The 14,184-nt window shown below is 39.9% G+C and overlaps 1 protein-coding gene across 1 annotated transcript in view; it reads right to left on the reverse strand.

Moving 5' to 3' along the window:
- Positions 1-756: 756 nt before the first annotated feature.
- Positions 757-14,184, reverse strand: part of LOC124552337 — a 32,862-nt gene continuing 19,434 nt past the window's right edge. Inside the window, exon 4 of the mRNA XM_047126607.1 lies at positions 757-834. Within this exon, the coding sequence (XP_046982563.1) occupies positions 773-834 (62 nt within the window). The 3' untranslated portion in view covers positions 757-772. The remainder of the gene's footprint in view (positions 835-14,184) is intronic.

Genomic DNA, 14,184 nt, shown 5'->3' on the forward strand with positions numbered 1-14,184 from the left:
GCAGCTGATTATGAGCAAGCAGAGATGCACATATTGCCACCCACTGAATTGGATGATTTTTGGCTGAGAGCATGCAATACCCATACACCCAATTTCTGAACCTTCTTCATTGTGTGCAACTGTCACATGATGGTGGACTGATTAGAGTTTGTCACATTTACCAGTTCTCGAGTACAATAATATGGGGCATTGTGGATTAATGCATTTAAATGATCTTCACTAAGCTTCGAAGGTCTTCCTGAACATGGAGGGTCACTAGTGAGAAACGATCCTCCTTAAAACAATAAAACTATTTTCTTTCTGTGCTCTGTGCAATGGTGTTATCCCTATACATGGCACAAGTGTTTCTGGCTGTCACCCCTCTACTGAACTGAAACAGAAGAATATGTCAGAAATGTTCCGATTTCTCCACTTGGCACTCCATTCCCTAGCATCCACAGCTCCACTCACTATCTCCAAATGACAAAATGGGAATGTGTAAACTGAAACAGCAACAGTGAACCACAAATAAAAAATGAGAATTGACAAATAAACTCACAGCATGTGGAATTCCAATAAGCAAAACAAAAAACACTGTGACCTTATGCAGAAAACTAATAATAAGAAATATATGTAAATGAAAGAAAAAAAGGGATTTTCACTTGATTAAAACAATTAGAATGTAACAAAAATAATATGTATAATCTTAATATAGCATTTGAGTTCACAAAATTGCAAGAAGTGTACAACAGAACTTCTGGGGAAAGAACAACCGATGCTGGTGTGGACACCCTCAGCCACGTAGCTCCTTCAACTTTGCTTCTGATGGCAGCAATGTCGATGCAAGGCCACATGCTGCAAAAAAGGGGAAGGACCTTCCATTAGTTTGTGATTCAGCATAGTGCAGTCGAGTGGCAAACGTTGTAATACAAGGCACACAAACTGCCACTCAGTTTGAACTCATTGCCGAGGTTGTCCTACATGAAAGGCAAAGTAGGAAATATTCTATGTATCTGCTGGGAATGAGTGACAAACCACACAACTGCAGTGGTCTGTGTCTGGAGTAAAGCTTTCTGCAAAGCACAATTTTGTGTGTGTGTGTGTGTGTGTGTGTGTGTGTGTGTGTGTGTGTGTATGTGTGTGTGTGTGTGTGTGTGTGCATGATGCAAACAAATAAATACACTAAACTCTGACTAGTCGGGCCATTCCCTGCACATATGGGTGCCACATTGGGGAAGTGCCAGGTTATTCAAAGTGTGTGAAATTTAGAGTAGATAGAGACTGTGCTTTACAAAATCCAAAGAAACATTCATTTTCATACAAAACTTGGTTCTTGAGTGTGTACATATACAGCGCTATTGCCCACTATGAAAGATTTCCCGAATTTTTAGTTGTCAGAATGATGGTACCCAACAGTGGTGTGCTTTATCATGCAACTGGTTTACAAGCATTAAATTGGTACTTCATGTATCTTGTTGTTGCATAATGTCTCCAGGAAGATGCTTCAGCAACAGCACTATGAGAAATTGTCATGCTTTATATGCCTTCTCCTTGATCTCTTTCATTATTACTTTCCTGCATACCTTTTAATTATTTGTTCATCCATTAATGTCTCACTGATAACCTCAGTGTTGAGTGTGTGTAAGCCCACGTTAATGTTCAATCTGTTTCACAGTTTTCCTTGTTCAGCCGCTTTATCGATTTCCCTACCTGCTGGAACCTTGCAGAAGATGTCAATATACAAAGTGTCAGCAGCCAACGATTCCGAATTAACTGACTCATTGCTGTCGCTCAGTGTGGCCGCAGATCTGCATCAATGGCTGGCTGCATTTTTCTCCCGCTCTTCATTATGGTAGCGTCGTCCACTTTATCCCGTGCTTCTGATGTTTGGAAAATATAGTCGTGTAAGTTGACTTCTTTCCACACCTTCAACATAGACTCAGTGAATTAATTTTCATATTAATTCAACAAGGAGACAAGAAGTGCATGTCGATTATGATATTTCATTGATTTCAAAATTCCATGGACTGAGTTGGGTGGAAGAAGCAGTGCTTGTGTACCATTGGACCTTAGAGTCACATCATGAGGATCACTGGGTGGATTGTCAGTTGGAAGGATAGCTTTCAGAAGAACCTTTTTTTCTACTTCAACTTTTTCCTCACAACAGCTATGAATGTTTTGTGGAATCACCGAGAAAATACTTCTGTGTCCTTTCATGCTTCCATCTGAGCTCAATTTTCACTGGTAATCTGTTTCTGTCTATGTGTTGAAAACAATGTGGATGTTGAGGCTCCCAAACATCATGAGTGATAGTTTATAACTCCTATTTGCATTGCAACATGTCATTAATGTTACATGCTATTTCTGTTTGTTGTACAAACTATGTTGCTTCTCATGCTTGGCAGCTAAAAGCTTTGGAGGAATTATTTTGTTGGAGATGGCAATTTCATCAGCATTGTACAAGGCCTCCTCTGACATCTTCTGTATCTTCTTTAGCAACCCTTTTGTATCTTTTTCAGTAGCTGACCGACATTCCCCAGTGACTGTCAGCTGTTGCATGCTGTGTCGCTTTTTCTAGTTCAGCAGGCAAACCTCACTTGCTGCAGACAAATTACTGCCACCAAGTTGTTTGTTAAATGCAACTGCTTTTTCTTTATTATCAAGAATTCCTTTAATGCATTGTTGTGTGAACCATCTTTAAACAGCTACAGCCAGTTCATTATTCTCACAGTTTTGCATAACCTTCTGTTTCCACAACTCGCTCTCCATTTGGGTTACATGCTGTCAAATAGCATAAACTTTCTTTTTGATGTCATAAATAGTTACTCATCCAACAATGACTGCAACAATGTCTTTATGTGAAGAACCTTGATTTAACTTATCTAAAGTTTTGAGCTTTGCTTGAGATCTAATGTAACATGTTTCCTTGTAGAAGCAATGCTACTGAACTATAAAGAAAGCCAGAATTTCAAACAGTATACCATCGTTTAACATGGTAATAAACTAACAAACACTTGTACACAGTAGTTCATTGTTGTGCACATCACTTCTGCTTGAGTGACTAGATGCCAGAAGGGGGGCACATTACTGAGAGGCCTAATCATTGAGGGCAAGATTAGTGGGGGTTCAGTGCATTCTAATACTAATTTTATGTAAATACCTGTATATAGTTTGTATGAGAGTATGTGCTGGCTATATAGTGTAAGCTAAAGGCCAACAAATTCAATCAAAACAAATGTCTCGTCAAATGAAGGTAGTAACTTTTGTTAATTTCAATAATTTTTATTTATTTTTGGATTATTTTACTCAAAGTGTGAAAGAGTGGCAACATGCCATTGCCAGCTGGTGTCCCTAGAGGGGAGCATAAATAACAACTAATTTCAAAAGTATGCAGAGATACCAAGTTGGAGCCATGTTTTTCTTTCTCAGTTTCTTAGTCTATTGACTGTTTTAATGCCGTCCTCTATCTTGTCCCATGCCAATTAATTTTTGAACATCTATGTAACTACTACACCCCACATCCTCTTGTTTCTGTACTAAATATTCTACTATCGATCCACCCCAACTGCTTTCTCCTCCACTGTTCCTTCCAGTGCCATGTTAACTATTGCTGGATGCCAAAGCAGATGTCCATTTAACATGTCCTTTTGTTCTTATTTTTCTTTTTACTTTTAATATGACCATTTAATTTTTAACATTCTTAAATAGCACTATCTGTCAAATGCTTCTGGTTTCTTCTCCTCTGGATTCCTGGTGGTCCACACTTCACTTCTGTACAACACTGTGCAGCAGGTGTACATTTTCAGGCAATTCTTCCTCATTTCTATATGTGACGTGTGCTAATCTACATCTGACATCTTTCTTGCTTCAAACCACCATGTGTAATCTTGTTCCCTGTACAGGAAAATTCTTTCACCCCTTCCACTACTGTGTTGCTCACAGTCACGATTTTAAACGAGTCACTGCTCTGCTTTCTACCTCCCTTCGCCTCATTTGTCTTTGCTTTGCTTCTTCTGAGGCTATGTTCTACACTCAGCATTTTGTCAGTTCATATATGCACATCATCTTAATGTTCCATACATTCAGCCATATTGGCTATGCCATTTATGATCATCAGCACTGGTACTTGTTCCCCGTGCTTTCTTATTGCTCTTCCAAAATTTCCTTTCACTTCCTCTGTTGCTCCTTCCATGTCAAAGATTGGTACTCAGTTTAGTTATGAACCATGTTGGGCAGCTAATTTATGTTTACTTTAATTAGTTATAAAAAAAAAGCTCTTCACTGTAGCATTTGCAATCAATAACAAATAGAAGATCTGCACAAATGAAAATAGAGTATATTACAATGTTTTTTTCTTTCAACCAAAAATGTCCATGTGGGACAACAGATTTACTGATTGCAGTTAATCTTTAAAAGATGCAACCATAAACCCTTGATTCAATAATATTGTCACAAGGGGAGGGTCTGACACGTGTGTCACTGATTTTGGCCACATTTTGCAAAGATGTTCTATAGTGAAAATAAACAGACATGTGTTTTTGAAGAAAATCAAGGTCAAAGTCTATCATGGAAAATTCTATTTTCAATGCATAGCGTTGAAGGATAATCTGAGAACAAACATATTGTATTAATATAAAAAGTGATCCAACAAGGACTTTACAGCTTTAGAATCATATAGAAATTTACTGAGATAACGGATAGACTTGGTAAATGTGTCATTTTCTAGCAAACAACCCAAGCTTCACATGAAAATGTCAAGCGTCATTTTGGATCAGTGACTACCATTTGTGATGTGGCAAACATCCCACTGGTTATCAATTTATTCCCACTTTCATTGCAGCAAATTGGGTGCAGCAGCAGCATAGATTCGATTTTTCAGGTTGGCTAAATTGTTTGGCAAGGGAGGAACATACACATGGTCTTTAATGAAACCTGAATGAAAGAAATCCAGTGGTGTCAAGTCTGAGGAGCAAGGTGGCCATGCAATTGGCTCTCCACAGGCAATCCAGCAATCTGGGAGCGATTACTAAGAAAACTGCAAACTTTCCTGAGGAAATGAGATGGTGCATCATCTTGCTAATAGTAAACCATACCATCTCATTCATCTTCATCAATCTATGGTATTAAAATGCTTTCAAGTATATCCAGATACCCAAAATATGCAGCAAAGGTAGCCATTTTGACAGTGCACTATGCTCACACCCCTGGTGGTGGAATGGGGTACTGATGCACTACACGAATCAAACTTTTGTGTGTTTGCTACAAAATGAGGAGTCTACCAATTCTGTAACTTATCTACAGGTGTTGTACTGGTCTGTATTTGATTCATGGGTGTTATCCCTTTCTTTTTTCTTTTCCTCTTGTTCCTCCAGTATATCTGATGATTGGATGACTTTTCTTTGCATTTTTTTATAAGTAAAACATTTGGATATACATTTAATAATGAAGTAAGTATATGTAATTTATTGACAGATTGCTTAATCCTCACAATCAGTGGGGTGAAACTTATCATAGAAATATATTTCTCACACCATACACAACACACAGACCAAATCTCGCTGCATTGACATACTTTCTGATACAATGTTCATGGAAAAACATATCTGTTTCACACAGTTAGAGTCAGAACTATTAATGATCCATTTGAATGTGTACCATGCGTATTAAAGCATTTCTTGAAAGGTACATGTCTACAACTGGTTACAGACCAATGCATGAATTAAGATAGCATCCACCCTGTCTTGTAATTCTCTGCTCTGTTGTGATATCACCTAATTTTGAAGCTGTGCAATGAAATTCTTTACAAGTTGAAACAATGAACGTCACACAGTTGACAAAGAGAGGTATATTTCTGGGGTATCGTTTTCATAGTTAGGTCAGTTAAGTATCATTATCTACAAAAGTCCTATCATAGTGCATCATGTAGCATGAAGAAAATAACTTATTTGATGTCATGTGACTAGGGCCTCCCGTTGGGTAGACCATTTTCCCGGTGCAAGTCTTTCGATTTCATGCCACTTTGGTGACTTGCATGTCGATGGGGATGAAATGATGATGATTAGGACAACACAACACCCAGTCCCTGAGCAGAGAAAATACCTGATCCAGCCGGGAATCGAACCTGGGCCCTTAGGATTGATATTCTGTCACACTGACCACTCAGCTACCGGGGGCAGACACTTATTTGATTATTAATGACACCTGCTGATGATTTATTTAAAGAAAGGGAAACAGAAGTTATTCTCATTATCAGAATATTATCAGACACACCAAAAAAATATCAAATGACAATAAAAGCCATGACCAAGAATGGCTCAAAATGGCTCTGAGCACTATGGGACTTAACAGCTGAGGTCATCAGTCCCCTAGAACTTAGAACTACTTAAACCTAAGTAACCTAAGGACATCACACACGTCCATGCCCGAGGCAGGATTCGAACCTGCGACCGTAGCGGTCGCGCGGTTCCAGACTGACACGCCTAGAACCGCTCGGCCACTCCGGCCGGCACCAAGAATCAAACACAGACCAGTGGTTTGGTAGCTTAATGCCCTGAGAACATTTTATTTTTATTTTTTGATCTCATTTTGTACGTTATTGTTCGTTGCATTTGTTGTTGGCAGCATTTCCAGATGCTGCAATGGATGGGTTACAACCACTTGCCTGATGAAAGATCCATACTCAAAGACTGGAAAGACACACTGCTCACACTAATATTCAGGAAAGGCAGAATGAGTAATCCATTAAATTACAGGTCTATACAATTTAATGTTGATATGCAGCATGATTTTGGAACATACTTTGTGTTGGAACACTGCCAGACACTTAAGTTTGATTTGCAGAGTATCCACATAGTTGCAGATTATGAATTACCTCGAAGAGAACAGTTTATTGACAAATAATCAACATGGACATAGAAAACTGCATTCTCATGAAAGGGAACTAGCTCTTTACTCACTTGAACGGTTGAGTGCTATTGACAAGGTATGCAATCCAGAAGGCTTTTGAAACTGTACCTCACAAGTGGCTTCTAATCAAAGTGGTACTTATGGAATATCGTCTCAATTATCCAAATGGATTCATAAGTTCCTATCAGAGAGGTCACAGTTCACAGTAACTGATGGAAAGTAATCGAGTAAAACAGAAGTGATTTATGGAGTACCCCAAGGTAGTGTTATAGGCCCTCTGTTGTTGCTTATCTATATAAATGATTAAGGAGACAATCTGAGCAGCTGTCTTTGGCTGTTTACAGAAGATGCTGACATTTATTGTCTAGTAAAGTCATCACAAAATCAAAATCAATTGCAAAATGATTAAGATAAGAGATCTGTATGGGCTGGAAATTGGCAGTTGATCCTAAATAACGGGAAGTGTGAGGTATCCACATGAGTGCTAAAAGGAATCCATTAAACTTCACTCACATGATAAATCAATCAAATCTAAAGCCCATACATTCAGCTAAATACCTGGTAATTACAATTACAAACAACTTAATTGAAAAGGACACATAGAAAATTTTGTGTGGAAAGCAAATCAAAGACTACATTTTATTGGCAGAACACTTAGAAAATATAACAGATCTACTAAAGAGAGTGCCAACACTACACTTGTCCGTCCTCTTTTGGAGTAATGATGTGCAGTCTTGGATCCTGTCCAGACAGGTTTGTATGTTGATTTAGAGGGGGAGCTGGAGGGGGGGGGGGGAGCCAAACAGTGAGGTCATCAGTCCTGTTGGATTAGGGAAGGAAGTTGGGCATGCCTGTTCAAAGGAACCAGCCCAGCATTTACCTGAAGCGATTTAGGGAAATCACAGAAAACCTAAATCAGGATGACCAGACATGGGTTTGAACCATCATCCTCCCAAATGTGACTCCAGTGTGCTAACCACTGCACCACCCCGCTCAGTTTACCAGTTAATGGAGTACACTGAGAAAGTTCACAGATGAGCAGCACGTTTTGTATTATCACAAAATACAGAAGAGAGTGTCACTGATATGATGCAGGATTTGGCGTGGACATCATTAAAACAAAGGCGTTTCTTGTTGTGGCAGGGTCTTCTCACAAAATTTTAATCACCAACTTTCTTCTCCAAATGCGAAAATATTTCGTTGATACCAACCTATAAGGGAAATCAGAGCTCGCACGCTGTTTGAGAGTGTAATAATAGATAATTATTGCTAAGGAGCTTCAATGACTCCTATGCCAGCCACTTACATGTGATTTGCAGAGTATCTTTGTAGATGTAGTAGACATGGCCTGAAAGTAGTGTACAACAACTAACTGATGTTCATCATTTACAAGCGAAACCAGACTTGAGCAATGTCCCAGAGGATGTCAGTGTGTTCCACTGAAGTCCCGCATGAAGCCTGTCAATCTCTGGACACTATGAGTATCACTCTCCCAGAGCATTTGTGAAATTTTGAGATACATGGACACAGACATAGCAGGCCTTTATATCAACAATGAATTTTCATTTCTGTTGAGTAACATTTTCTTTTCCCAAAGTAAAATAAATATGCATTGCACAAGAATGTTCTTGTCTAAAAGTGCATTGCGTATTCTCAAATACTGTTTATCTTCCCTGATATCTGCAAAACTGTCTTCTGCTGGTTCAAGAAAACTTCCATTCTCTTTTGTTGCTTTCTACATTATTATGAACATACAGGATGACAACAAGCTCAGGATGGTTCCTCAGGCCTTCACCTACAGTGGTCCTCTGGAAGACGCTCATGGCATTATCGTCTAGCGAGGTGCCTCCCTTTACTTCCCTTTCCTATGACTGCAGATGGCAAGGTACATAATAGGTTGGTTGATCTCCAGCTCCCCCCCCCCCCCCCTCCCCACACACACACACACACAACTCTCTAGCATGGATGTCTCAAATGATGCGAAAATAGTTTTGAGAAGTCCTTACAGTGTCCACTTTGCTGACAATGCAAGTGTTATAACCAAGCCTAACTGAGTAATTTCAACACACGAATATGTAAATAATATTCCCTTGAAAATTAATGACTGGTCCACTACAAATGGACACAATACATGCAGTTCAATACTGCACAGGGCCTTACCACATCGTTAGAAATGTAAGTCAGTAAATGAAACACAATATTCTAAAATCTTAGGTGCTTGCATTGCTAATAATGTCAACTGGAAGTCAAATGTTATGGATCATCTTACATTTGCAAGCTCTGCAACTATTTCAGTATGGGTGATATCAGATTTTGGAGATCAAAATGTTAAGTACATATACTTAGTTCTCCTATTTCCATTCACTACTGTCGTATGGCATTATATTTTGTGGTAACTTATCATTTAGAAAAAAATGTGTTTCTTAGATAAAAGAATTTAATGAGGACATGTAATGTAGCAGAGGAGGGTAATATTCACTGTACCTATTGACACCATGTCAACTAACATATTCAGTACCATAACCATTTATTCTATCTGAATGTTGTGTGCATTGACTGTTTTAGGTATTCATATTTTTACTGTTGTGTGGATTTTAATTCAACTTCTGTTTCTCATTCGTGCAACTTTTATCCAATTATTTAATTTTGTTATCCAAATTAGTAATCGCCAACTTGTTAATAGTGCTAAAATCAACTATAAACATTTTCTCATACCATAAGAAATACTTGCAACAGAACATACTTCATACACATACAGTGATAGTAATAAAATGTACAAAGTACACTGAGGTGACAAAAGTCATGGAATACCCCCTAATATTGTGTTGGACCTCGTTTTACCTGGCATAGTGCCAGGTCTCGTGACACGACACATTGTCATCCACAAAAATTCCATTGTTGCTCGGGAACATGAAGTCCATGAATCGCTGAAAATGGTCACCAGGTAACTGAATATAGCAATTTCCAGTCAATGATCAGTCCAGTCGGACCAGAGGACTGAGTCCGTTCCATATAAACACAGCCCTCACCATTATGGAGCCACCATCAGACTGCACAGTGCCTTGTTGACAACTTGGGTCCATGGCTTCATGGGATCTGCATCACATTTGAACTCTACCATCAACTCTTACCAAATGAATTCGGAACTCACCTGACCAGCCCACAGTTTTCCGGTCATCTAGGGTTCAAGCGATATCGTCAGGAGAGCAAGAGAAGCATTGCAGGCAATGTCATGCTTTAGGAAAGGCACTTGTCAGTCATCTACTGCCACAGCCCATCAAACTTCGCAGCACTGCCCTGACAGATATGTTCATCATTCATCCCACATTGATATCTGCAGTTATTTCATGCAGTGGTGACTGTCTTTTAGCACTCACAACTCTATGCAAGCACTGCTGCATTGACCATGGTGACAGATAATGCCTGAAATTTGGTATTCTCGGCACTCTCGACTTTGTGGATCTCATAATACTGAATTTCCTAGCGATTTACAAAATGGAATGTCCCAGGCGTCTAGCTCCAACGAACATTCCATGTTCTGTTAATTCCGATCTTGTGGCCATAATCGTGTCAGAAACCTTTTCACATGAATCACCTGAGTACAAATGACAACTCCGCCAATGCACTGTCCTTTTATAACTTGTGTAAGCAATAGTACCACCATCTGGATATGTGCATATCACTATCCCATCATTTTTGTCATCTCAGTGTAAGTAAGCTGTAATGTTGGTTAAAAACACTGTTAACGAGTGCTTCAAAAATATAATTTTTCACGAAATTCTAACATACCTCAAACTCAGATTATAGCAATAAAAACTTAATAATTTACTGTAATTCATGTTATGCACAATTTTTGCAAAACTTTAATTTTTATTTGTAATTTGGTCGATATAATCTTTTCAGTAATGTAAAAAGTACATATGATAATTGTGAAGGTATTTAAGATGGCTTGGCAGAGACCACACAAGCAGTTTTTGTAAGGGTGCTCTTTGTACAGTCATACTTGGAGTACAGTCTGTGCCAGTCAGTATAATTTTGTTCAGTGTAAACGATTTTCTCTTGGTTTTGTCAGTATATTCAAAGCTGGAAACGAACATGTCAAGTTCTTAGTAGATGGACCCTATGTTCTGACATGTGAGTATCATGCTCAATTATGAGAGTTCTAATTACAGTTAAGTGAGTCTATTGAGTTACCATCCTGTGAAAACACATTAAATTCAAAATTGGATTGAATCCAATTTAACAGAACTGTTAAAGACAGTGTGTAAGGTTCATGGACAAATCTCTTATAAAAGATCTTTAAACAGTCAGACGTACTGACAACAGCTTTGCAGTATATCAACTGCTTTATGAAGTTTGTTTTAATGTTGAATCATAGGTGGAAAACAACAGTAGTGTTCATACATATAATACTAGAAGCAGAAATGATCTATATTATGCTTCATTCAGCCTTAAAGTGGCTCAGAAAGGAGTGAGGTATTCAGCCATAAAAATCTTTGGCCATCTACCCAATCATGTAAAGAATTTTGGGGATACAAATTCAAATTGTGTCTGCTCTACAAGTAATTGCACTGCAGTGAAGGATTTATGAATGTGTAGTAGTATGATGTTGTGTGTGTGTGTGTGTGTGTGTGTGTGTGTGTGTGTGTGTGTGTGTGTGTGTGTATGTTTAAGACAGATAGAGAGGGTACATTGAACTAGTTAAGTATAAATCACTGTATGTATACATAGGGTCAACATTAATAAAACTGATGAACTGGTGGGAGGGATTCCTGGCTGTGAATGGAGGAAAATAGATCCTATGAACATGTGTCAGGAAATGGATGGTGTGCGTGCACTGACAACAGACCATCCTTGAACACAGTACAGAGCTGCATCACATCCTGGTCACAACAGATGTCCAAAGTGAGTTCCACGGGATGCAGTGTACATGTTCACACATTTCATCATGGATTGCTGCACTTTTCTGCATGTTCCAACCTCTCTCCAAATAGCGTCAGAGGTGTCACGAAGATGCAGTTGAAGGGTCTGCACACCAGGAACTGGTTCAGCATACACGGCGCTTCTCAGATGCCTCCAGAGGTAAAAATCCAGAGGGTTTAAGTCCAGTGGTCTGGCAGGCCAGTCTATAGGTCTTCCATGTCCAATCCTGTATCTGGGGAAGATGTTGTTAAGGTGCTTGCGAGCGATAATGCAGACGTGGGTAGTGCTCCGCCATGCAGAAACCACGTAAACTATCCTGTTGCCAAAGGCCCATTCTCTGGCAGCCCAAGCAAAGTATTCCACAGCAACTCCAGGTACGTTCCTCCACCGAGGCATTGTGGAATAATAACTGGTCCAAGTATGTGGTCGCCAAGAATCCCTGCCCACACATTGTAGCTGAACCAATGCTGATAAGATGCCTCATCATTCCCCTAGGATTGTCTGTACTCCACGGATGACTGATGATGACAGTTCTGGTAAAGGTTACTTGGACGGTAAAGAGGATTGATGACAGAAATTCCATCATTGTGATTGCCTGGCGAAAAAAACCATCGACAAAATCCTTCTGTAGAGTGAAATCGGCTGCTGATAATCTTTAGACTGATTACATGTGATAGGGATAGTAGCGGTTGTCATGCAGGATACACATAATCGTACTTTGGCTTTTACCATGTTGGCAGGCCACTTGCCAGCATCTTGCACTGGGGTTCATCTCAATATCTTGTACAATCCGGTCCTCCAAAACCAGTGTACGCACAGTCCACTGCCTCCCTGCATGTTCGTCTATCTGAAAAGACTCATGATCACACAAGCGTCCAAAAAGGGCTTGAAATGTTGTTCGATGTAGTTGGTGTCTTTGAGGGTACTTGTTTTGATACAATTGTGCTGCATCTCGTCCGTTTCCATCTGCTGGGCCATACACAAACACAATCTCGGCTTGTTTCTGAAATGGTTACTGGACCATTATGCTGCTTACGGTACACTGTGCCAATCACACAGTCTGCAACATACAAGGAACACACGGCACACGGTCAAAGGAACTTCCATTCGTCAGCACCATCTACCGCGGCAATGACGCATTTCCAGACAGATGTTCACACGATCGTTTTTCCTCCATTTTCAGCCAGGAATTGGTCCTTGCAGTTTGTCAATGGTCACACTGTACGTGAAAATATAAATAAACACTTTGGTAAACATGTTGCCTTATTTTCTTCTGAGAACATGTACTATATACAGGGTGTTACAAAAAGGTACGGCCAAACTTTCAGGAAACATTCCTCACACACAAATAAAGAAAACATGTTACGTGGACATGTGTCCGGAAACGCTTAATTTCCATGTTAGAGCTCATTTTGGTTTCTTCAGTATGTACTGTACTTCCTCGATTCACCGCCAGTTGGCCAGATTGAAGGAAGGTAATGTTGACTTCGGTGCTTGTGTCGTCATGCGACTCATTGCTCTACAATACTAGCATCAAGCACATCAGTACGTAGCATCAACAGGTTAGTGTTCATCACGAACGTGGTTTTGCAATCAGTGCAATGTTTACAAATGCGGAGTTGGCAGATTCCCATTTGATGTATGGATTAGCACGGGGCAATAGCCGTGGCGCGGTACGTTTGTATCGAGACATATTTCCAGAACGAAGGTGTCCCGACAGGAAGACGTTCGAAGCAATTGATCGGCGACTTAGGGAGAACGGAACATTCCAGCCTATGACTCGCGACTGGGGAAGACCTAGAAGGACGAGGACACCTGCAATGGACGAGGCATTTCTTCGTGCAGTTAACGATAACCCTAATGTCAGTGTCAGAGAAGTCGCTGCTGTACAAGGTAACGTTGACCACGTCACTGTATGGAGAGTGCTACGGGAGAACCAGTTGTTTCCGTACCATGTACAGCGTGTGCAGGCACTATCAGCAACTGATTGGCCTCCACGGGTACACTTCTGCGAATGGTTCATCCAACAATGTGTCAATCCTCATTTCAGTGCAAATGTTCTCTTTACGGATGAGGCTTCTCATTCCAACGTGATCAAATTGTAAATTTTCACAATCAACATGTGTGGGCTGACGAGAATCCGCACGCAATTGTGCAATCACGTCATGAACACAGATTTTCTGTGAACGTTTGGGTAGGCAATGTTGGTAATGTCTTGATTGGGCCCCATGTTCTTCCACCTACGCTCAATGGAGCACGTTATCATGATTTCATACGGGATACTCTACCTGTGCTGCTAGAACATGTGCCTTTACAAGTACGACACAACATGTGGTTCATGCACGATGGAGCTCCTGCACAATTTAGTCGAAGTGT

Source organism: Schistocerca americana, chromosome 10 (genome assembly GCF_021461395.2).
Source record: "Schistocerca americana isolate TAMUIC-IGC-003095 chromosome 10, iqSchAmer2.1, whole genome shotgun sequence".
Classification (NCBI taxonomy): Eukaryota; Metazoa; Arthropoda; class Insecta; order Orthoptera; family Acrididae; genus Schistocerca; species Schistocerca americana.